This window comes from Salvelinus sp. IW2-2015, linkage group LG15 (genome assembly GCF_002910315.2).
Source record: "Salvelinus sp. IW2-2015 linkage group LG15, ASM291031v2, whole genome shotgun sequence".
Taxonomy (NCBI): domain Eukaryota; kingdom Metazoa; phylum Chordata; class Actinopteri; order Salmoniformes; family Salmonidae; genus Salvelinus; species Salvelinus sp. IW2-2015.
Window position 1 is genome coordinate 2,875,655 of NC_036855.1, and position 23,228 is coordinate 2,898,882.

Sequence of the window (23,228 nt, forward strand, 5' to 3'; positions counted from 1 at the left end):
GACTGGCGTGTTAGTGGAGACTGGTAGACTGGCTGTGAGGAGACAATAACTGGGCTTGTTGAGGAGACTGTAGACTGGGCTTGTTGAGAGACTGTAAGACTGGGCTTTTGAGGAGACAGTAACTGGGCTTGTTGAGGAACGTTAGACTGGGCTTGTTGAGAGACTGTAGACTGGCTTTGTTGAGGAGACAATGGGCTTGTTGAGGAGACTAGACTGGGCTTGTTGAGGGAGCCCAATGTCCTTCCATTCAAATACAGTGTCCGTTTCTCTTTGTGGTTAGCCTCATTTTTACTTCAATTATACTTTCATTGCAAATTTCTTTCAAAAAAAGATTCAACATTATTGGTAAATTTATGCAACTATTTACCCAAGACTTCACCCCGTTAACAAGAGATTGATTTGCATATAAATAGATCTGGCTGTGGTGCAAAGTGTGCTCTCAAACACTTATTCATTTCAGCCATTATTTAATTTGCATTTCAGAATATGGGGTATTATTTGCACCCCTCATCCAGGCCCTTTTTGGCAATCACAATTTTGAATGTCAACTTGATTGGAATATGTTAACATATTAGGTGTATACTTCTGCAGTCACCCAATGGCTGCGGGTAGAAATGGGCTCTATGACACGGAATCTTGCTCCAGGTGAAATGGGAATGTTAGAATGCAAAATAACATCTAGAAACCAATCAAATTTTCTGTGGCGGTAAGCACCTTTGAGTTAGCTGGGGTCAGAACAAGTGATTGGGAAACCTATGCGCGGAACCCCCAGGCTTACCGGTTACATTTTCTTCCTCAACCTTGTTTTCATCATTTAGTCAAATGTCATCTAGCATACTTAAACAGTTGTATTACCTCGTCATGTTTTCATTCACTCTGTATTGCTAGAATCATTTGTTGTTTACATCAGTGACCGAGTGAGTGAGTCGTTGAGAGTTAGCTCAGTCCTACTCTACACTTTTCTTCTCAAGTGGTATCTTATTGGAATATGAATGGTTTATGGTGATGAGACTCAGAGGCCTGACTCTCCTCTCCTCTCCTCCTTCTCCTCTCCCCCTTTCTCCTATCCCTCCTCTCACCTCCTCTCCTCTCCTCTCACCCTCCTCTCCCTCCTCTTCCCTTCCCCTCCCTCCCTCCCATCTCCTCCTCTATTCTATCTCTTCTCCTCTATCTCTACTTCTATTCTCTCTCTATTCTTTCCTCTATTCCTCCTATTCTATTCCCTCTATTCTCCTCATTTATTTCTCCTTATTATCTATTCTCTCTTTTATTTCTATTTCGTCTATTTCTATTTTCCTCTTATGCTAGTCTATTCTCCTCTACTCTCCTTATTCTATTATCCTCTATTCTCCTCTATCTATTCTCCTCTTTTCTATTTCTCCTCTATTCTCCTCTACTCTCCTTTATCTATTCTCCTCTATTCTCCTCTACTATTATATTCTATCCTATTCTCCTCTATCTTCCATTCTCCTCTATTCTCCTCTATCTCATCTATTCTATTCTCCTCTATTCATTCTCCTCTATTCTATTTCTCATCTATTCTCCTCTATTCTATTCTCCTCTCAATCTTCCTCTATTCTCCTCTATTCTATTCCCCTCTATTTTATTCTCCTCTGTTCTCCTCTATTCTCCTCTATTACTTCTCGTTATTCTATTCTCCTCTATTCTCCTATATTCTATTCGCCTCTATTCTATTCTCCTCTATTCCTACATCTCTCTATTCTATTCTCCTCTACTCTCCTCTCCTCTATTCTCCTCTATTCTATTCTCCTCCATTCTTTCTCTCTATTCTATTCTCCTCTGGTCTCCTCTATTCTATGCTACTGATTCTCCTCTTTCTATTCTCCTTCTATCTCATTCTTCTCTATCTATTCTCCTCTATTCTATTCCTCTCTATTCTCCTCTATTCCATCTCTCCTTTCATTCTCCATTCTCCTCCCTAATTCTATTCTCCTCTATTACTTCTCCTCATTACTCTCCTCTATTCTATTTCTACTCTATTCCTCCTCTTTCTAATCTCCTCTTATTCTCCTTCCTCTATTCCATCTCCTCCCTATTCTTCCTCTATTCTATTCCCTCTATTCTTTCTCTCTTTCTATTTCCTCTCATCTAATCTCGTCTATTCTTCCTCCTATTCTATTCTCCCTCTATTCTATTTCTCCCTCTTATTCTAATCTCCCCTCTATTCTCCCCTCTTATTATACTTTCTCCTATTCTCTCCTCTATTCTCCTCTATCTATTCTCCTCTATTCTTTATCTCCTCCTATTCTCCTCTCATTCTATTCTCCCCTATCTCCTCTATTCATTCTCCTCTATTCTCCTCTATTCTATTCTCCTCTTTTACTCTCTCTATTCTATTCTCCTCTATTCTCCTCTATTCTCCTCTATTCTATTATCCTCTATTCTATTCTCCTCGATTATATTCTCCTCTATCTCCTCTATTCTATTCTCCTCTATTCTATTCCATTTTCTTCTATTCTATTCTCCTCTCCTCTATTCTCCTCTATTCTATTCTATTCTCCTTTGTTCTATCTCCTATATTCTCCTTATTCTATCTCCTCTATTCTCCTCTATTCTATTCTCCTCTATTCTATTCCCCTCTATTTATTCTCCTCTATTCTATTCTATCCTCCTCTACTCTCCTTTATTCTATTATCCTCTATTCTCCTCTATTCTATTCTCCTCTATCTATTCTCCTCTATTCTCCTCATTCTATTCTCCTCTATTCTCCTCTATTCTCTTCTCCTCTATTCTCCTCTATTCTATTCTATTCTCCTTTGTTCTATTCTCCTGTATTCTCTTCTATTCTCCTCTATTCTCCTCTCTTGTCCTCTCTCCCCTGCCCTGCCCTGCCTCCCCTCTCCCTCTCCTCTACTTTCCTCTCCTCTGTCCACCAGGTCCAGGTCAGTATAGTCCTGACATCAAGTCCAGTCCCCAGATGGCTCTGCGTGTCCAGGGAGGATCGCTTCAAAGGCCCCAAGAACACCAACCCCGGCCCAGCACCTATGAGTAACTCACTATCAGACTAGCTTTTACCATGTAACATCAGTCCCTCTGAGATGCTTAAACGTACATGAATTGCCCCAACATTATGAGAATATCGGTTTCAAAATCGATTCAACACTTTATTTGTGACATTTTGAGCTTGCCTGTCTTAATAAACCAATAGAAAAGTCCCAAAATTGCTGCACATTGTGTATTTGTTTTTTATTATGGATCCCTACGGTAGCTGACGGTTATAGTGTTGAGTCATCCGCATGTCATTGGCTCTCCAGGCAGACTTAAACAAACACTGAGATATTTGAAAAGATCAAATCAAAGGGTTTCTATCAAACACTCATCGTGACATTAACACAGAACAGTATTGAGCCATCCTATCGTGACATTAACACAGAACAGTATTGAGCCGTTCATCGTGACATTAACACAGAACAGTATTGAGCCCGTCTCATCGTGACATTAACACAGAACAGTATTGAACCATCCTCATTGTGACATTAACACAGAACAGTATTGAGCGCCCTCATCGTGACGATTAACCACGAACAGTATTGACCATCCTCATCGTGACATTAACACAGAACAGTATTAGCCATCCTCATCGTGACAGTATACACCCACAGTATTGAGCCGTCCTCATCGTGACATTACACACAAGAACAGTATTGAGCCATCCTCATCGTGACATTAACACAGAACAGTATTGAGCCGCCTCATCGTGACATTAACACAGAACAGTATTGAGCCATCTCATCGTGACATTAACACAGAACAGCTATTGAGCCGTCCTCATCGTGACATTAACACAGAACAGTTTGAGCCATCTCTGTCGACTTGGACAACTGGAATATAACTGTTGTAGTAGCAAGACAAATGAATGGGTATTTCGCTTACAAATGTAGAAAGTAATGCAAAATTATTTCACAGTATTAACAAATGAGCTCTGTGATTCCGATGTGTAGGCGCTGTGATTTAACGAGCATGCAGTACACTCTACTGTAGTACCTATCTTCTGTATAGAGAAATGAAAGCTTTGGAATACCTTGTAGTCATAAAACTTGTGAAGTGTTTGATATGATTCCTACCTCCCGTCTTATTAGGCTATGGTGCATTAAACATTACGGTGCGAGAAACCTTCATCTAAGAGTCTCCGTTCAATAGCTGTTCAATAGCTGTGTCTGGTTGGTGTCCCCGCTGTTCAATAGCTGTTCAATAGCTGGTCTGGTCTGGTCTGGTGTGTCCCCCACTGTTCACTAGCTGTAATAGCTGTCTGGTCTCGGTGTCTCCCGCTGTTCAATAGCTGTTCAATAGAAAGTTCCATGCTGTTCAATAGCTGTTAACTAGCCGTGTTCAGTAGCTGTGTTCAATAGCTGTTTCAATAGCTGGTCAGGTAGCTGTTCAATAGTCTTCAATAGCTGATGTCAGTAGCTGTTCAATAGCTGTTTCAATGCTGTCTGGTCAGTAGCTGTTCAATACGGCTGGTCAGATAGCTGTTTCAGAAGCTGTTCAATAGACTGGTCAGTAGCTGTCAATAGGCTGTTCAATAGTGTCAGTAGCTGTTCAAACTGGTCAGAGTTGTTCAATAGCTGGTCTGCGTCTGAAACATATGCTGATATAGTTCACTAATTTTGACCAGAGACCTTTTAAAAAAATGTTTACCCCCTTTTCTCCCCAATCTCGTGGTTTCCAATCGCTGTAATTACTATCTTGTCTCACTCACTAACTTCCGTACGGCATCGTGAGCTCACGAAGGTCGAAAGCCACGCGTCTCCGACAGCCACAAACCAACAAGCCCCGCTCGCTTCTCTGAACACACGCGCGCCTCCAACCCAAGCCAGCCGCACAACCTGTGCGGAAGCAAACCTCGTGTGACCCTGGCCCTCCCTGCGTTAGCGCGCACTCGCGCCCGGCTCGCCACAGAGATGCTCGCTGGTGAGGCGATGAAAGCAAGATATCCCTACCGGCCAAACCCTCCCTAACCCGGACGACGCTATGCCAATTGTGCGTCGCCCACGGACCTCCCGGTCACGGCAGGCTGCGACAGAGCCTGGGCACGAACCCTGACTCTGGTGGCGCAGCTAGCGCTGCGATGCAGTGCCCTAGACCACTGCGCCACCCGGAGGCAACCGAGAACTTTTGACCAGAGACCTTTTGACCAGCAGACCTTTTGACCAGAGACCTTTTGACCAGAGACCTTTTGAGCAGAGACCTTTTGACAAGAGACCAGAGACCTTTTGACCAGAGACCTTTTGACCAGAGACCTTTTTGACCACTAGATAGAGTTAGAGTGCAGATATGGAGTGTGAGGTTCACTAAAATAGCCAACAGCACAAAAAGAGGAAATCGTGGGAATTCCACATGCACTTCAAAAGGTTGACCTCCCCCGTCCTAGTTCTGAGATCCACAAATTCACATGCTGCGATCTGTATTCACAGAGCAAATTGTGCGCAGCCCGATCTGTATGCCAGAGAAACATTGGGAGAAGGAGCGGCTTGGTGCTTATTGATCTGTTTGATGTGTTTGGGAGGGTTCAGCACTAGGGTGCCCCGGGGTTGAAATGCCCCGGGGTAGAAGTGCCCGGGGTTGAAGTGCCCGGGGTTGAACAGGTGTATGGATGCCAGGGATCACCACCACAGGGGTGACACCAACACCACACACACACACACACAGTCTCAACACACAGTCTCACAAACACGAACACACACACACACAGTTTCTCAAAACACAGACCCATTCTTGCTCTGTCTGTCAGCAATAACATACGTCCCTGACACTTCAAACACGTAGTTCCACCGTCCATTCCAACAGTGGTATTGATTACAGTTTACTAGCCCAATATCAGTGATATGAACTATAGTTACTAGCCAATCACAGTGATATGAACTACAGTACTAGCCAAATCACAGTGATATGAACTTCAAGGTTGTGTCCTAAAATGGCTCGCCGCCTACAGTCTACAGTCTCCTCAACAAGCCCAGTCTATTGTCTCCTCAACAAGCCCAGTCTACAGTCTCCTCAACAAGCCCAGCCTATTGTCTCCTCAACAAGCCCAGTTTATTGTCTCCTCAACAAGCCCAGTCTACAGTCTCCTCAGACTAGAGTAAACCCTTATTCATGTATTCTGTATTATTCTCAAACAATTTCAACCCTCACCTCTCTACAATGACACTTTCTAGCTATTTGTTCAGTTGATTTGAMTCAACATCACTTTAATGAAATGAAWAAAGAGTAAAAGATATCAGATCCGCTAGAAAGCAGCATGTTGAGCAGTGCTTAAACCTTGACGGTCAGTACGGTGGCCCGCTACAGTGTGAAGATACAAGTCTAGGATCAGCTTTCCCTGCCACAATCTTAACTTTAACCATTAGTGGGGATAAAGCAAAACTGACCCAAGATCAGTGTCTAGGGGGCAACTTCACACTACACCACAGTGTAGCCTACAGCAGTGGTTCCCAACCCTGTTCACTCTGGTTCCCAACCCTGTTCACTCTGGTTCCCAACCCTGTTCACTCTGGTTCCCAACCCTGTTCCAGCACTGGGGAAAATCCTGATGCACCACCCAATTTCARAATTACACCTTGTGCATTCTACTATTACAACTTTCAGGAGTAAGTTGAAAGCCGGAGTTCCTAGGGGGCCCCACAGTTTGGKAACCACTGGTCTAGAGTACCTGGGAAGTCCGGATCGCAGCTCAGGAAGGAGGAGTGTCTGGGTGCTGCGCTCAGGAATGAGCTCTGGCGTTTCCTGCCCCCCTCGCTCCTGGGTCCTGAGAAGGAGGCGCGGCCGTACGTCTTCTCAAAAGACTCCCGCACGTTGTAGGAGCTGGGAGGAGGGGTGTCCTGGAGAGAAGAAGAAGAAGACTTTATTGTCCATTAACTGGTAGAAAACAAACCTTTGTTTTTATGCTCACAACCCAAGCTCCCGAGAGGGGTTGGAAGCAATGGGTCTTGCGCAGAGCAGCACCCCTGGAGCAATTGAAGGGGGTTACGTGCCTTGCCCTAGTCACAACACAGAGAGACGACGATATGGCCACAACACAGAGACGATGACGATATGGTCACAACACAGAGAGATGACGATATGACCACAACACAGAGAGATGACGATATGGTCACGACACAGAGAGATGACGATATGGTCACGACACAGAGAGATTGACGAATATGAACCACAACAACAGAGAGATGACGATATGACCACACACACAGAGAGATGACGATATGACCACATGTAACAGTATAACTTTAAACCGTCCCCTCGCCCCGCCACGGCGCGCGAACCAGGGACCCTCTGCACACATCAACAACTGACACCCACGAAGCATCGTTACCCATCGCTCCACAAAAGCCGCGGCCCTTGCAGAGCAAGGAAACCCTACTTCAGGTCTCAGAGCAAGTGACGTAACCGATTGAAATGCTATTAGCGCGTACCCGTAACTAGCTAGCCCATTTCACATCCGTTACACTCACCCCCCCTTTCAACCTCCTCCTTTTCCGCAGCAACCAGTGATCGGGTCAACAGCATCAATGTAACAGTATAACTTTAGTACGTCCCCTCACCCATACCCGGCGGCGAACAGGGACCCTCTGCACACATCAACAAGGTCGCCCACGAAGCATCGTTACCCATCGCTCCACAAAGGCCGCGGCCTTTGCAGAGCAAGGGGAACCCTACTTCAGGTCTCAGAGCAAGTGACGTAACCGATTGAAATGCTATTAGCGCGTACCCGCTAACTAGCTAGCCATTTCACATCCGTTACACACACACACAGAGGATGACGATATGGCACAACACAGAGAGATGACGATATGACCACAACACAGAGAGATGACGATAGAAGGTGTGCCAACCAGACAAACAGAAGGAGGAACGGAGAGGGGAACAGAGAGAAGAACGGAGAGGAGGAACGGAGAGGAGGAACGGAGAGGAGGAACGGAGAGGAGGAACGGAGAGGACGAACGGAGAGGAGGAACAGAGAGGAGGAACAAAGAAAGAGGAACGGGAGAGGGAGGAACGGAGAGGGAGGAACGAGAGAGGAGACAGAGAGGAGGAACAGAGAGGAGGAACAGAGAGGAAGAAACGGAGAGGAGAACGAGAGAGGAACAGGGAGGAGAAACAGAGAGGAAGGCACGGAGAGGAGGAACGGATGAGAAACAGGGAGTGAAGTATACTGATATAGAAATATGATTTGGGTTTTCTCACCAGAATAAATTTGCTCAACATTTTGAGTGATCCAGACAATCAGCATTTTATTTTAATTATCAAATCCCTCGGTATGACCTTGGCTGCAATAACACTGGTCTGAGAAGTCAACAGACACCATACCCTTCTCTGACATCCTAGCTGATTGGCTCACCACAAAACATTGTGACGGGAACATCTGACAGGCACTCCTATCAATAACATGTTCCTTGTCTAACAACATCGTCCATCCACAGTACAGTKGGGTCTAATGAGCGATCCCGTTCCCTCCATGGGGCTGTTAGCTGGCCCTCAGTAGCCTCTCTACAGGGGGGGCCTCATTACATACAATAAATGACCCTTCAGCCTAACATAATAACAAYTAATAATAATAGTAACAACTGACCACACCAGCCTGTCAGCATCACAACACTGACTAAATCACTCATGGGCTGTAATGACCAGAGACCAGACAAGGAAGACACATATCTCTAATATGACCTGAGAAAACTACAATTATAAATGACTATGAATAATGTCATTATGATTCATATGGATTATCTGTCTAAACCAGTAAGGAGATGTGTATTTTTCCAACCTAGCGCTACTTGGTTTCAAATATGATCTCCTTACTCTTCCCATCCACTCCACCCTGAATTCCAGCTCCTTCCCGCTGGACGCAGGTACAGACTACCTAAGGTTTAACAAAATAAGTTCTCTATTATTCCGAATGCAATTTTGCAACTKAACAAATGTTGGACTAATTGCTCTTAGCACTTGTACTATGAAACAGCACTTACCCTGCCTATTTGTTTGTAAATATCCTTTGTTATTTATTGTACATTTTTAGATGTTATATGTTTTATGACTGCTGCAAGATTGCCTCTTTGATGACATTAAAGTTTCCTGAATCTGAATGATCCCCTTCTCCTCAGATCCTTCTACCATGCTAAAAATAGTTTTAGTGACGATGAGAGAGTGATATGTGTTATATAGCTCAGCTACGCTAAGCAGATGAATACTGCGGGGCTATATAGCTAGCTCAGCTACCTAGCTAGATGAATACGCGGGGCTATATAGCTAGCTTCAGCTACGCTAGCTAGATGAATACGCGGGGCTATATAGCTAGCTCAGCTACGCTAGCTAGATGAATACTGCGGGATATATAGCTAGCTCAGCTACGCTAGCTAGATGAATACTGCGGGGCTATATAGCTAGCTCAGCTACGCTAGCTAGATGATACTGCGGGGCTATATAGTTAGCTCGCTACGCTAGCTAGATGAATACTGCGGGCTATATAGCTAGCTCAGCTACACTAGCTAGATGAATGCTGCGGGGCTATATAGTTAGCTCAGCTACGCTAGCTAGATGAATACTGCGGGGCTATATAGCTTAGCTCAGCTACGCTAGCTAGATGAATACTGCGGGCTATATAGTTAGCTCAGCTACGCTAGCTAGATGAATCTGCGGGGCTATATAGTTAGCTCAGCTACGCTAGCTAGATGAATACTGCGGGGCTATATAGTTAGCTCAGTACGCTAGCTAGATGAATACTGCGGGGAATAATAGATAGTCTTATCACTTTTTTTTGCATTCCATTAAACTTCGACTGTGTCTGAAATGGCACCCTATTCCCTATATAGGGCACTACTTTAGACCTATAGGGCTCTGGTCAAAAGTAGTGCAGTATTATTTAGGTAATAGGGTTCAAGTTTTAAGATTCAAGTTTTTACAGTTACGTGCACAAGCACAGTGAAATGCCTTTCTTGCAAAGCAAAGTTGGGTCAGAGCTCGCAAGACGACAGCCATACAGTACAGATAGCTCAATTACAATGAGCCCGTCCTCCCCAATTAAGGTAGCACCAGCCGCCTGTGACGCACACAGCACGAGGTGTTGGAAGCAGTGGGTAAGGCGAAGTGCAGCGCCCCTGAAACAATTGTAGTGGGTTACGTGCCTTGCTCAATGGCACAACACAGAGACACAGAGAGATGACGATATGGTCACAACACAGAGAGATGACRATATGAAGGTGTGTGAACAGGGACCGTATTTGGGACTAGAGAGACACAAAACTGAGAGAGGAAAGCTGTGGCTAGTAGCAAATGAAAATGGCACTGAAATTAATTGAACGATCGAGATGGAAATGATAGGTTGGCTGTACCTGTGAGGCTATACCTGTGGAGACCGGCTGAAATGATAGGTTGGCTGTACCTGTGAGGCTATACCTGTAGAGACCGGCTGAGATGATAGGTTGGCTGTACCTGTGTGGCTATACCTGTGAAGACCGGCTGAGATGATAGGTTGGCTGTACCTGTGTGGCTATACCTGTGGAGACCGGCTGAGATGATAGGTTGGCTGTACCTGTGWGGCTATACCTGTGGAGACCGGCTGAGATGATAGGTTGGCTGTACCTGTGWGGCTATACCTGTGGAGACCGGCTGAGATGATAGGTTGGCTGTACCTGTGWGGCTATACCTGTGGAGACCGGCTGAGATGATAGGTTGGCTCTACCTGTAAGGTTATACCTGTGGAGACCGGCTGAGATCTTTTTCTAACAATAGAACACATTTCATTTGTCTTCTCCTGTCTGTCACAGAGCCCCAATATAGCAGTAATTACACCTGATGGGAATTTAACTACCGTTCTCACCACCTCTCACCTATTGACAGTAGTCACAATACACTTAATTACAGAGCGGTGCGCCACGTCTGTCCAATTTCTCTCTATCGTTTATCGCCATCTATATGCATTTAGAAGTTTCATTTAACGAGCGCTCACACAGGCAGTGACATGAAACATAATGAAACGGAATACTGATGTGATTTCCCCCTGATTAGCGTCTAGACGTGTTGTCACCATCTAGATGTTTGCGAYTCTTTTCGACACTGAAGAATATAGAGAATTCAAACTAGGACAAGTCAATCGGTTARTTGGGCATGTGTTTAGAATGGAAGCTGTTATGGATTCCCTTTTGTTCCGGKTGAGTTCAGAGGTCAGAATTCAAAKAATGTTTTTTTTGACTGGTCAGAAAGGTAAACAGCGTGTAATGCCAGAGTCTGGCTTAACGGTAGTGCGGCTGAATTCACATGTCCGCAGACGGGGGGGGGGGATCCCTGAGTCCACCTTTCCTAGCTGTCGTCTCCCCGTCTAGTCCTATCGATGACAATAATGAATCAATCTCAATAAAATAAAACATCTGAAAAAGAAAGAAAGAAACAGGTCAGAGTTGAAGTGAACCAATGATTCCACCTTCGTGGCACATGTACTAATCCCYTACTATGATTCCTTCCTCAGAACAAGCTCTACGTGAAGACAGGGGYCTGAATCCCAAATGGCATCCTATTCCCTACATAGGGAACTACTTAATATGTATGACCATACAGGCTCTGGTCAAAAGTAGTGCACTATATAGTGTGCCGTTTGGGATGACGCCAGACCTTTTTAGCTCTGCCTGACAGCCTCACACTAAAGACCATGCGTGTGACAYGAACAGTGTACCAGCCATTCCTCTTCTTCTCAGCTCACAGTAGAAGACTATTCCTCATCTCATTAAACCCTCCCCATTAAACAATGAGGAAGTTATTTTCAGATGAGGCGGCCATTTAATTTTCCCACCCCATAAATACTGGGCTATATTTATAGTGTATGTTTCATCGAAGCTTCTGCACACTCAGCCGCAGTGGTTAAATAATCGTTTTCTGCTTTATTTAGTTCAAGGGGAGGAATTTGGTGTTCTAATGGGCTCTTAGATGGATCATAAAACCACAGGAATGATAGGGAATCACCATATGTTTGTAGTATGGTTTTATAGCTACTATAGCCGCTGAGGGCTACAGATCTGCTGCTATCTTCCTCGTTCTTCTCTCTCTCCCATAAATGTGTCTGACATAAATCAAACCGGGACTTTCTCACAAAATCAGATGAAGAATTTTATATTCTATGTTTACATATCCGGGATGTTTTATGAAAACAGGGGAGTGCATAAATTCTCTTATCGTAGCAACAATTACGAATACAAAATACGAACAAGTATGAAAATGTACACACTCACTACTTTAAGTTGCTCTGGATAAGAGCGCCWGCTAAATTACTAAAATGTAAATGTAAAATKAAGCAGAGAAGAACATTCTAGTCAAAGGGTGAACAGATTTAACACTTTAATACATTCAGTCTTTTGATGGCTTGTTCCTCTCTTCCCCCTCCCTCTTCCTCCCTGAACTTCACCTCCCTCTCTCCGTCGTTCCTTTGTCATCACTTTGTATTCCCTCTCTTCCCCCTCCCTTCACCACACCTCCCTCTCTCTGTCTTCTCTCCCTCCCTCTCTTTCTTTCTCTCGCTCATCTGGCAGTGAGCGGAGTGACCTGGCTTTGGCAGTGGAGAATCCTAGGCAACCACCAGGCAGCTATACTGTAGGCCCCACAGCTGGGTCCACTCAGCTACCAGACTAACAGACTGTCTGCAGCCTCTTGGCTGTATAAACAGGCAGCATCCCTAAACCACACCAGGCCTCGTCCCGCCACTGTTACCGACACGCTCCCAGCATCCCCCTCACCTGTTCCTCCACACACAGCTGTCTACACACACAGCTGTCTCCCACATGTTCCTCCACATTCCATGAGGAAGAGAAGGGGAAGGAAGAGAGGGGGGGATATATAGCACAAAAAAATAAGATTCAGGAGAAAAAYCTCCCTGGTATTCCGCCGTAGGACAGAACTGTGCATTGCCTACTGATAGAGATGATGTGAAAGCAGCAACATGGAGGTATGGTGTAATCCAGACGCCATATTATAATCTTGAAGAGCGTGAAAAACATCAGTCTGACAGCAGGTCAAAGAATGCAATGTTTCCTCTTTTTGTTGTAGTTCTTGCAAGGCACCAAGCCTCTGTTTTTAGACATGATGTCAGAACAGAGACACTGTGATAGATGTATGTCTCAAAGTCAGGGATTTGTTGGTTCTTTGCTGTGAGAGATTTGTTGGTTGTTTGCTGTGAGAGATTTGTTGGTTGTTTGCTGTGAGGGATTTGTTGGTTGTTTGCTGTGAGGGATTTGTTGGTTGTTTGCTGTGAGGGATTTGTTGGTTCTTTGCTGTGAGGGATTTGTTGGGTCTTTGCTGTGAGGTATTTGTTGGTTCTTTGCTGTGAGCAGGGTTGGGGAGTAACGGATTACAAAAAACGGTAACTGTAATCCGTTAATTTACCAGCAAAAATATTGTCATCAGATTACAGATACTTTTGAAAAACTAGATGATTCGAGGATTACTTTTAAATTCAGAAAGRATGTYCGCGAGAAGAAAAAAAATGGACACTTCTATGTTTTCTCAATGACATTCAAATCAGCATTGAAAAAAAGTTTCAGTTTGTTCCTGAGCGAGTCTGACCACTAGTCAGAGACCACTATGATGACACACCAAATGGGTTTGATGGATTGCGGGAAAAGAGCAGGAATAGGATTTTGTAGGCTACAATCCAAGCTATGTCTTCCAATGGTGCGACTGCTGTCGGCATCCAAAGATTATCCAACTTGAATAAACGCATGGAGGTAAAGGATGACAGCAGTGGTGTAGTCTACAGGCCATACAGATATCACTTATTGTTATCTACATAGAGCATTGATGTGAATCACACTGCTGCTCTCTCATTTAGCTATTTGCGCMTTACGGATTGTGGTTGTTGTGGATGGCTGTTAACAAATCTAAATGTGTATTTGAACCCAATAATGGTTGAATTCAAGAAGTTTAAGCTGCCTATCAATCATTGATTAGAAACCAGTGGACAGCCAGTGAAAAATGCGCTCTTGCAACAGCTGCACAGTGCAGATCCCAGCCTACGGAATAAAAGTGGGGCTTTTATCGCTCAATCTAATTCATGCTGATAAAAAAATACATCCATAGACCTAATGGACACATGCTCAAACTTGCACACTTCTGATAGACTTAAAGGCCCAATCTGTAGTTGCTACATCCATTTTTGGACTTTTAAATTATATATATATCCATTGATTCTTGAAGAATTTAACTTAGAAATCCCTCATGAGCTATGTTCAACTGTCGTATCAGAACACCAAATAAAAGCTTGCATTTCTCCAATGTTTGTAAACAAAGTAAATGTAAACAAATATTGTATAGCCTCATAACAAGGTTAAAACAATAATTTTGATATCATGGATGGTCAGTCCTTGCATCCATAGCTATGTCTATTAATCTGAGAGTACTTACATTTCTCCAGGCCCATCCCTCAGCTTTTTACCAAAACAGAGGCGGGGCGACCATTTTGTTATTGTTTCATCTGTGGATTTTTTTGTCCTTTTTTGTCCATTTGTCCTTTAAACAGCTGCATATTATCAAGATATCAAAGGTCACCAAACGAAAACTTTAAGACCTCATAGGCCTATAACAAATGCCGCACTTATGACATGTCACCTTTTTTTCAATGAAATACGCACTTTTCAGTAGTGCTTCAAAGCATGCCATTGCATGGGAGCGGCAGCACTTTATTTTTCAACTCTGACATCTCTGAGACCGAATCAGGTCCTCACCATGACAACAAAGTCACTAAACAACACATACGAGCTGGCCTACAACGGTTCTCCTTAGTTTTTGGGGTCATCTGCAGCTAAAACAATTAGGCTAATCTAATACTTCCATATTTCCAAGTCTATTCTTTGAAGATCAAGGGGTACTAATCTATTTATTGGAATGACTGAATTCGGCATAGACTTTGGTTTTTAATGTAAAGAAAACATTTAATCGTCATTATCTAATTGTTAGTAAGAAAGCGATGGGTATAGAAGAAGCTCTACATAGACCACACCACATAAAAGTACAATGTAACATCATATATGACCACTATGGTAAACATTATCGAACATTCCATTTTATGCTGCAGAATACGATGTTTCAAACTGGTAACATACTTTTCGTCTTCTTCGAATGCCTTTTAAGGAGAAAGTATCTAAAGTAACGTAATGTAATCAGATTGTGTCACTGAGTTTGGGTAACCAAAAGTTGTGTTACTCATTACAATTCAGGACAGGGAACTAGTAACTGCAAGAGATTACATTTATAAAGTAACCTACCAACCCGGCTGTGAGGGATTTGTTGGGTCTTTGCTGTCATTATTGAAATCAAATCAAACGCATGCTGTAAATCACTTTAAAAGTGATCCTTCTCCCAGGTCTGTGACCATTTGCTGACCAATCATTATTGCCAGAGTTACGACAAACAATATGATCTGTATCCTCTTGTATATCCTACAGTTGAATGTTTTTTTAAACAGATCAATAGAAATTACATTTCAAAATGGGGTGTGTTGCTAAAATGAACGATTCTGACATTCAACGGACCAATGGGTGCAGCTCAGGGCTTCATTGATCAAAAACTAAATTCAAAGTCGGACTCTTGCGCTTAAGGGGGGGTTGAACAATGAGGTAGGGTTCAGTGTAGCTCTGGCCCAAGGAACACACACTAACGACCGGATCAGAGCTAGGTTTAGCGGCACATCTTTGGTGTAAACTCAAAAAACAGCAGTGTTAGGAGAATAATCACAACTTTACAGAGAGAGGGAGATTTTACACAAACAAGACTGTGATCTTTCCTCAAGCCATAGAGTGCATCCACACATCTCATAAACCCTAAAAACATGCAGGATCCCCATCTCTACCCCCTCTCCCTTTCTGTCTCTCTTCCTATAATTCTCTACCCCCTCTCTCTTTCTGTCTCTCTGCCTCTAATTCTCTACCCCCTCTCTCTTTCTGTGTCTCTCTTCCTAAAATTCTCTACCCCCTCTCTCTTTCTGTCTCTCTGCCTCTAATTCTCTACCCCCTCTCTCTTTCTGTCTCCTCTCCTAAAATTCCTCTACCCCCTCTTCTTTCTGTTCTCTCTGCCTCAATTCTCTACCCCCTCTCTCTTTCTGTCTCTCTTCCTATAATTCTCTACCCCCTCTCTCTTTCTGTCTCTCTGCCTCTAATGCTCTACCCCCTCTCTCTTTCTTCTCTCTCCCCATAATTCTCTACCTTCACCTCTTCTGTCTCTCTGCCTCTAATTCTCTACCCCCCCTCTCTTTCTGTCTCCCTATAATTTTTACCTTCACTCTCTCTCTTCTGTTCTATGCCTCTAATTGCTTCGAAACCTCCTCTCTTTCTGTCTCCCTATAATTCTCTACCTTCACTCTCTCGCTTTCTGTCTCTCTGCCATCTAATTTTCTACCCTCATTCGCTATTCCTCTCTCTTTCCATGAAGCAATGTGGATCTAAAACAAGTAAACAGCCCAAGCATAGTAACAAAACTCTGATATACTCTGCAGTCGTACTAAAATAGGCGAATGCATCACTGTTGTGACACTGAGCTCAGACACAGAGCGTGCTGTTAGATCTCTGCTAACATAAATCTAATGTAATGATTTTAAAAGCTAATGACTTGCTCCGCTAGATAGCAGACGCATTCTTATTTTCAAAACCATCTGTTGGAACGGAAGAAGACGACAGAAAAAATACAGATTATGCGCCTGAATCTTTGCTAATTATTTCTGGGTTTACTTGGATCTCCCATTAGCCATTCCGATTGCAATAACTACTCTTCCTGGGGTCCCCACACAACACGCAACACAGAACAATAAAAAACAAAAAGCAACACAGATCCAACAAGACATTAAAATAAAAGAAGGAGACAACAAGACAACAAGAGAAGAAAATCTATCATAAAAGCCAACAAAATATAAAATATAATGCACACACACACGCGCACACACACACGCACACATACGCACACACACGCACACGCACACACACACACACGCACACACACACAAACAGAACAATAAAACATGATCCAAACAGATGAGGTCTGCTATACTGTGAGATAGTGAAGGGATAATGCAGATGCTACAACTATTTGCTTCTGCAGTCTGTTCCAGAGGCTGGTAGTAAACTTTAGCACTAATAGCCTTCTCCGGGCTTCTCCGGGCTTCTCCGGGCTGCACTAATAAGGCTCTCTTCTTTCTCTCATTAAGAGTGTTTAAGAGCCTGTTTTATTTCCTTTTTCCTAAGGCTACTTTGTCAACACCAGTCAGTTGATCAGACATTAGGTTGATCTGAGCCAGCGACTCCCTCTGATCCTCGGTGCCGTTTATTAGCTGAAACACGTGGAATGCTGCGTTCCAAATGCCACCCTCTTTACTATATTTGGGACACCACCTTCATAATGGCCAGGAAGGAAGCATGGGATGGCTCAATGCTGTTTGTTCAGTCGACTCGAGATACTCCCTCGTATTTTAATGGGGAGCAGCACTAAAGGTTCAAGTGATCAGCAGCAGACAGGTTTTTAGACAGACAGACAGGTAGACAGATAGATGCACGGACAGAGCGGTTTTGACGGTTTCACGGTACGTGTGGCAGCGGCTCCTTCGTAGCTACGGTGCTGACTCGGTCATTGTACGGTTGTTACGCTCGCGGACAGACAGTACAGTACAGAGCATGACTAGGACAGACAGTACCAGGATCATTGACCTATTATCAGGACTATACATTATATGCTCTATACTAGACAGACTTAGGATAGATAGATCAGTAGCATATACTAGATCAGACTAGTTACAGATCATGGTTATTAGCCTAGACCGGTGTGACACTATAACTAGAAGCTGAGTTTTTTATCTTATATATAGTCTATGCTTGTATCTCAGATAGTGCTAATGAACATTAGAGCTATTACGGTTTTTGTGTTGTCTTTTTTCTGTGTCGGTTTATGTTTTTATCGGTGTGTGTTGTTTTTCTTCTTACGACTCGGTACAGATAGACTGAGGTACGTTTTTCGTGTTCATTTAGGTCTCGTGTTTTATCCTTGTTAGGTTTTATTTCGTACGTACAGACAGACACAGACAGAAACAACAGACAAGATAGCCGGTGAGCGGACGCGACAGGCAAGATATCCGGACGGACGGTTACGACGGACGGACGTCCACGGTTTACGGGGAACATTACAGACAGGACCAGACCAAGACAGACAGACAGACAGACGACAGACAGACAGACAGACAGACAGGACAACAGAAGACCGGCACGGACGACAGGACAGACAGACAGACAGACAGAATCAGACAGACAGACAGACAGAACAGACAGACAGACAGACAGACAGACAACAGACAGACAGACAGACAGACAGACAGACAAGAAGCAGACAGACAGACAGACCAGACCAGACAGAACAGACAGAACAGACAGACAGACCAGACAACAGACAGACATCAGAGCAGACTATTCTTATACGTGTGTTTTTACGGTTACGGTTTCCTTACGGTGTACACGGTGGCTTGTTAAATATCGGACAGGATCAGCACAGGATCAGGTACAGACAACAGGCAGCTAGTAGACCATATCATGGCTAAGAAGTCTAGGACATCGACAGACAGACTACATGACATGATCGAGTATAGCAGACAGAAGGATCAGTTATCAGACATGACAGGACAACAACAGACAATGACAATACTAGACAGGACATGGCAGTAGTAGTCCAGTCCATCCAGACAGACAGACCAGACAGACAGAGCAGAACAGACAGACAGATCAGGTACAGACAGACAGACAGCCAGAGCAGACGACTATCTATATATATCTGACAGACAGACCAGACCAGACAGGACAGGACAAGACAGACAGACAGAGTAAGCTGGCTCTAATCAAACAGAAAACGTGGTACTGCATCAAACTGGGCCAACTGATAGCACCGGCAAAGGGAGACTGCCATGTCAAAGATCAGATTTCTTATGTGTATTTAAAGTCGCTAGTTAACAATACCGTCTGTTTACAATCTCTATCGTTAAATGGCTAACGACTGCTTACATATACAGTATCTAATTAAAGTCACACTGCAGTGTGCCTTTTTAAAAACTTTGTTAAAAATCCTCTCACAGTCCTTCCACATCATTATCCCTCTGTTCGGACTCCAGTTAATGTACCACGACGTGGAAGTCGTGGAACTGAAATGTTCCAGACAGGAGCTGCATGGGGTCACCTGCAGACGATCTGGCAGACAGGGGTCTTGGTTCGATAAAAACGTTATTACCGAGGGGAGGCTGTCAGAGACACTGGTCAATACAGCCGTAGGACTCAACTGTTCCCGCACTGCTTTCATCTTACCAACATCCTACCTCTTTTATGAAAGTGAGAAGAAATTGAGTTGAACTCGATAGACTAAAATAGCAGCGGAAGGATGCCTAAGGCAGCCCACTTCTCACGCCACATGAAACCCTCTCATGGGTTTTCCAATCACCGTCATGCATATGACAACTGACAGCATAATCTATAGCCTCTTTCCATTCTTTCAGACAGCCTTCTTCTTCTTCGGTCCTGCAAACCCTGTAAATAGTTCCTCCTGATAGTCAGTATACTGTACATACATTAACCCCAGGAGCCTCTGCATGACCAAACTCTCAGATCCTTCCCAAACACCATGGGACGCCATAACCATGACTAGAATCTCTTTACCAGCGGGCATAAGGGCACATGCCCCCCCCCCCACAGATTTGTCCTGTGTTGTTTTTTTTAGAGTTTAAAGCTGCAATATGTACGTTTGTGGGCAACCTGAMCAAATTCACATAGAAATGTGAGTTATAGATCTGTCATTCTCATTGAAAGCAAGTCTAAGAAGCAGTAGATCTGTTCTATGCGCGCTATTTCTATGCTCCCTGTTCTTAAGTTTTGTTTTTGTGTCTTTTACTTCCGGTTTTGTACAGCAGCTTCAAACAGCTGAAAATACTATMTTTTTGGTTATGGAAAACTTCTCTCACAGCGGTTTAGATGGTACAATGATTCTCTACACTATACTTGCTTGTTTTGTCACATTAACTGAAATTAGGGAAACTAATAGAATTTTAGCAACCACGAAATGGCGGAGCTATTTCCGCATATTGCTCCTTTAAATTAATTACTAAACTTCATTTAAGCTTTATCATAATTATTTATAAAACGATCTGTCAGCTGGACCGGGCAAAGAGTACCCCCCCCTCCCATTCTTCTAGGTAAGTGGTTCCTTCCAAGGTGCACCATGGAGCAAAGATATGCATGCAGCCAGTATCATGAGAGGAGGAGAGAGAGAGAGACACACACAGAGTTTGATTTGACTTAACCTGCCGGTGATGGTCAGGACTTGCAGGAGGTTGTAAATTCATTTGATCAAGCTATGTAGTCTATTGATGCCTTCTTGATGAATAGATCAAACGAACGTGTTCTGTTGTTTCTCTGTAATACGAGCCACCTAGCATGTTATGAAGTTGGCATTAGCTAGTCAGTTAGATAGGTTCCAATCTCTCAACTTCATAACTAGCTACCAAGCCATTTCAAGCTAGAGTAGCTTGTCTAACTATCCAGCTGCCAGGCCTGCTGACAAGGTTGATAGACTTTAGAAAATACTCCATGTATTTCATTATTGGTTATAATACTATATACCAGTGTAACAGTTGTACTAATTCCTAAGGTAGGGAAAAGGTTCTTAAAGAATCAATGTGCTTCATAATTCAAATGACAATTGAACAGGTAAAGAAGTATGCTTAGATAACCTATTACAATATACATATACAATGATTGTGACTCTAGACTTCAGGAAAAAGCTGTTTCAGGTTTTGAAAAAAGCTAACCCCCCCCCCCCCCCGTGCACGATTTGAAGGAAACTTCCAGATGGAGAAGCGGTGCATACTGTCTAAAGGACAAGGAATTGTCCCTAAGGTAAGCATGCTAGAGAGACGGACGCAGATGCCTCTCAGGACTAACTGTTGCCTCGAGCACTGGCAGCATGTAGGCAGCTGTTGCATTTGTTTTACAAGTTGAATACTTCAAGACTGTAATGTGTGCGCACGCACACGACGCACACACACCACACACACACACACACACACCCACCACACACACACACACACACAACACACACAAACACACACACACACACACACACACACACACACACATTGGGAAACACTAGTACAGTAAGCATAGGCAAGCTATGCTCTCTCTCTCTCTCTCTCTCTCTCTAATACCCTCTCTTTCTGTCTCTTCTCTGTAAACTCAACTCTCTCTCCTTTCTTTCATAGCCACTCTCTCGCATACCGACTCTCTCCTCTCTCTCATACCCACTCTCGCTCTCTAATACCCTTTCTCTTTCTCTCTCTCGCTCCTTTCTCTAATATCCACTCTCTCTCTTTTCTCTCACCCAATATCTCTCTAATATCCACTCTCCTCTTCTTAATACTCACTCACTCTCTCTCTCCTTCTTTCATTAGCCACTCTCTCGCATACCGACTCTCTCCCTCTCATACCCACTCTCTCTCTCTAATACCCTCTCTCTCTCTCTCTCTCTTCTCGGCTCCTTTCTCTAATATCCATCTCTCTCTCTTTTCTCTCCAATTTCTCTCATAGCCCACTCTCTCTCTCTCCTTTCTCTCATACCCATTCTCTCTCTCATACCCACTCTCTCTCTCCTCTCTCTCTCCTCTCTCTCTCTCTCTGTGGCAAATGGCATAATTTCTTCTGTGGTGGATCTGCTATTGCTCGTTTTGCTTCTCTGCACGACGGTAATTAAATCGATGCAACTCTTGTTCAATAAATGTATGTTTAGCAAGACTTCTAATTATTTCCGGCCACTCTAATTGAATAGATTACGTGCTCACGGGCCTGTTGCAGGGGACAGAGAACAAATGATTTTTCCATTCCCTGTCATCACCACAGCGTTGATATACTGAACCTTGACTTAGTCAGTACCTATTAGTAGCTGGCCCGTGTTCTCCTCATATTCTGTCTCGTTCCATAACAACGCTTAGATTGACAAGAAACATAAAAACGTACGTTTCGTTCCTTCCTCGTATGCATAACGGATATTAAAGTTTTAGCAGCCRTGTTTTGACCAACAGGGATGATATTCTCAGCTGGTTACTTTGGTGGCGGCTGGTAGAAAGGTGTAATGCTGTGAGGTACAGCTCTCTGTAATATACCCRCAGCTCCAGATTGTACACGGCTACACAACAGCAGAATGATATTGGCAATCACTGCTCAGTGCTCAAACACAATGCTTTCTTCTCCGGGTGGGGTGAGGGAAGAAATATCACTGATCTATAGATGTAAAGAATTGTGCCCAAGGGCAAGCATCAGCCCTAAATGAAATTGGACTATCCCTCTGGCTAGTCCCTAACCTCTGTGTCTGGGGGTCAGAGCCATTATCTACAGGGTTCTTCATTCATTTGAGCCCAGTTGCTTCTTATCATTTGTGATACCATCATTTCTGTCATTTCTCCAATAAGAAAAGAGATACGTCTCAAATGGAACCCTATTCCCTATACAGTGCACTGCTATTGACCAGAACCCTATTCCCTATACGGTGCACTGCTATTGACCAGAACCCTATTCCCTATACAGTACACTGCTATTGACCAGAACCCTATTCCCTATACAGTACACTGCTATTGACCAGAACCCATATAGGACTTTTGGATGATGATTTAAAGAAGAAGAAGACAGAATACAATAGGGACAGTCCTTCTGAATTGCGTTATCGAAAAAGGATTATACAGAAAGTGGAAAAACACTGACCTGTTTTTCTGTGTTATGCAGCAGCGCACGGATCTCCATTTTACACAAAGCACAGTCGAACCGTCTTGCAAAAAAATAAATCATGTTTGACCTCTTTTGAATTCAAGCTTAAGAAGTACAGAGGAAAGGGATAGTAAGAGATGAGGTTTTTCTCTTTTTTGTTCTCCCCCACATCACATAGTCCCTTCTTTGATAGAAGCGGCCTGATTATACACTGATTAGACACTTTTAATATCCATCGCTGTGGGATACAGGGGGAAGGAGAGCCGCAGCACGGCGCTAACTGCTGCGGCGTCTCAGGGTTTTTCATTAACTGCCCATAAAGGAGGCCCAGCATGGCGTTATTACAACTCTCTCAGATCCAGCTCCACATAGGAATCTGTTCAGACCCACCATGTGTGTGTGTGTGTGTGTGTGTGTGTGTGTGTGTGTGTGTGTGTGTGTGTGTGTGTGTGTGTGTGTGTGTGTGTG

At 43.7% G+C, this 23,228-nt stretch overlaps 1 protein-coding gene across 1 annotated transcript in view; it reads right to left on the reverse strand.

Annotated features, from left to right (window-relative positions):
* Positions 1 to 23,228, reverse strand: part of stpg2 (sperm-tail PG-rich repeat containing 2) — a 77,993-nt gene that overhangs the window by 17,364 nt on the left and 37,401 nt on the right. Inside the window, exons 10-11 of the mRNA XM_070446826.1 lie at positions 22,758 to 22,850; positions 6,671 to 6,839 (exon numbers count right to left, since the gene is read on the reverse strand). Coding sequence (XP_070302927.1) covers positions 6,671 to 6,839; positions 22,758 to 22,850 — 262 coding nt within the window. The remainder of the gene's footprint in view (positions 1 to 6,670; positions 6,840 to 22,757; positions 22,851 to 23,228) is intronic.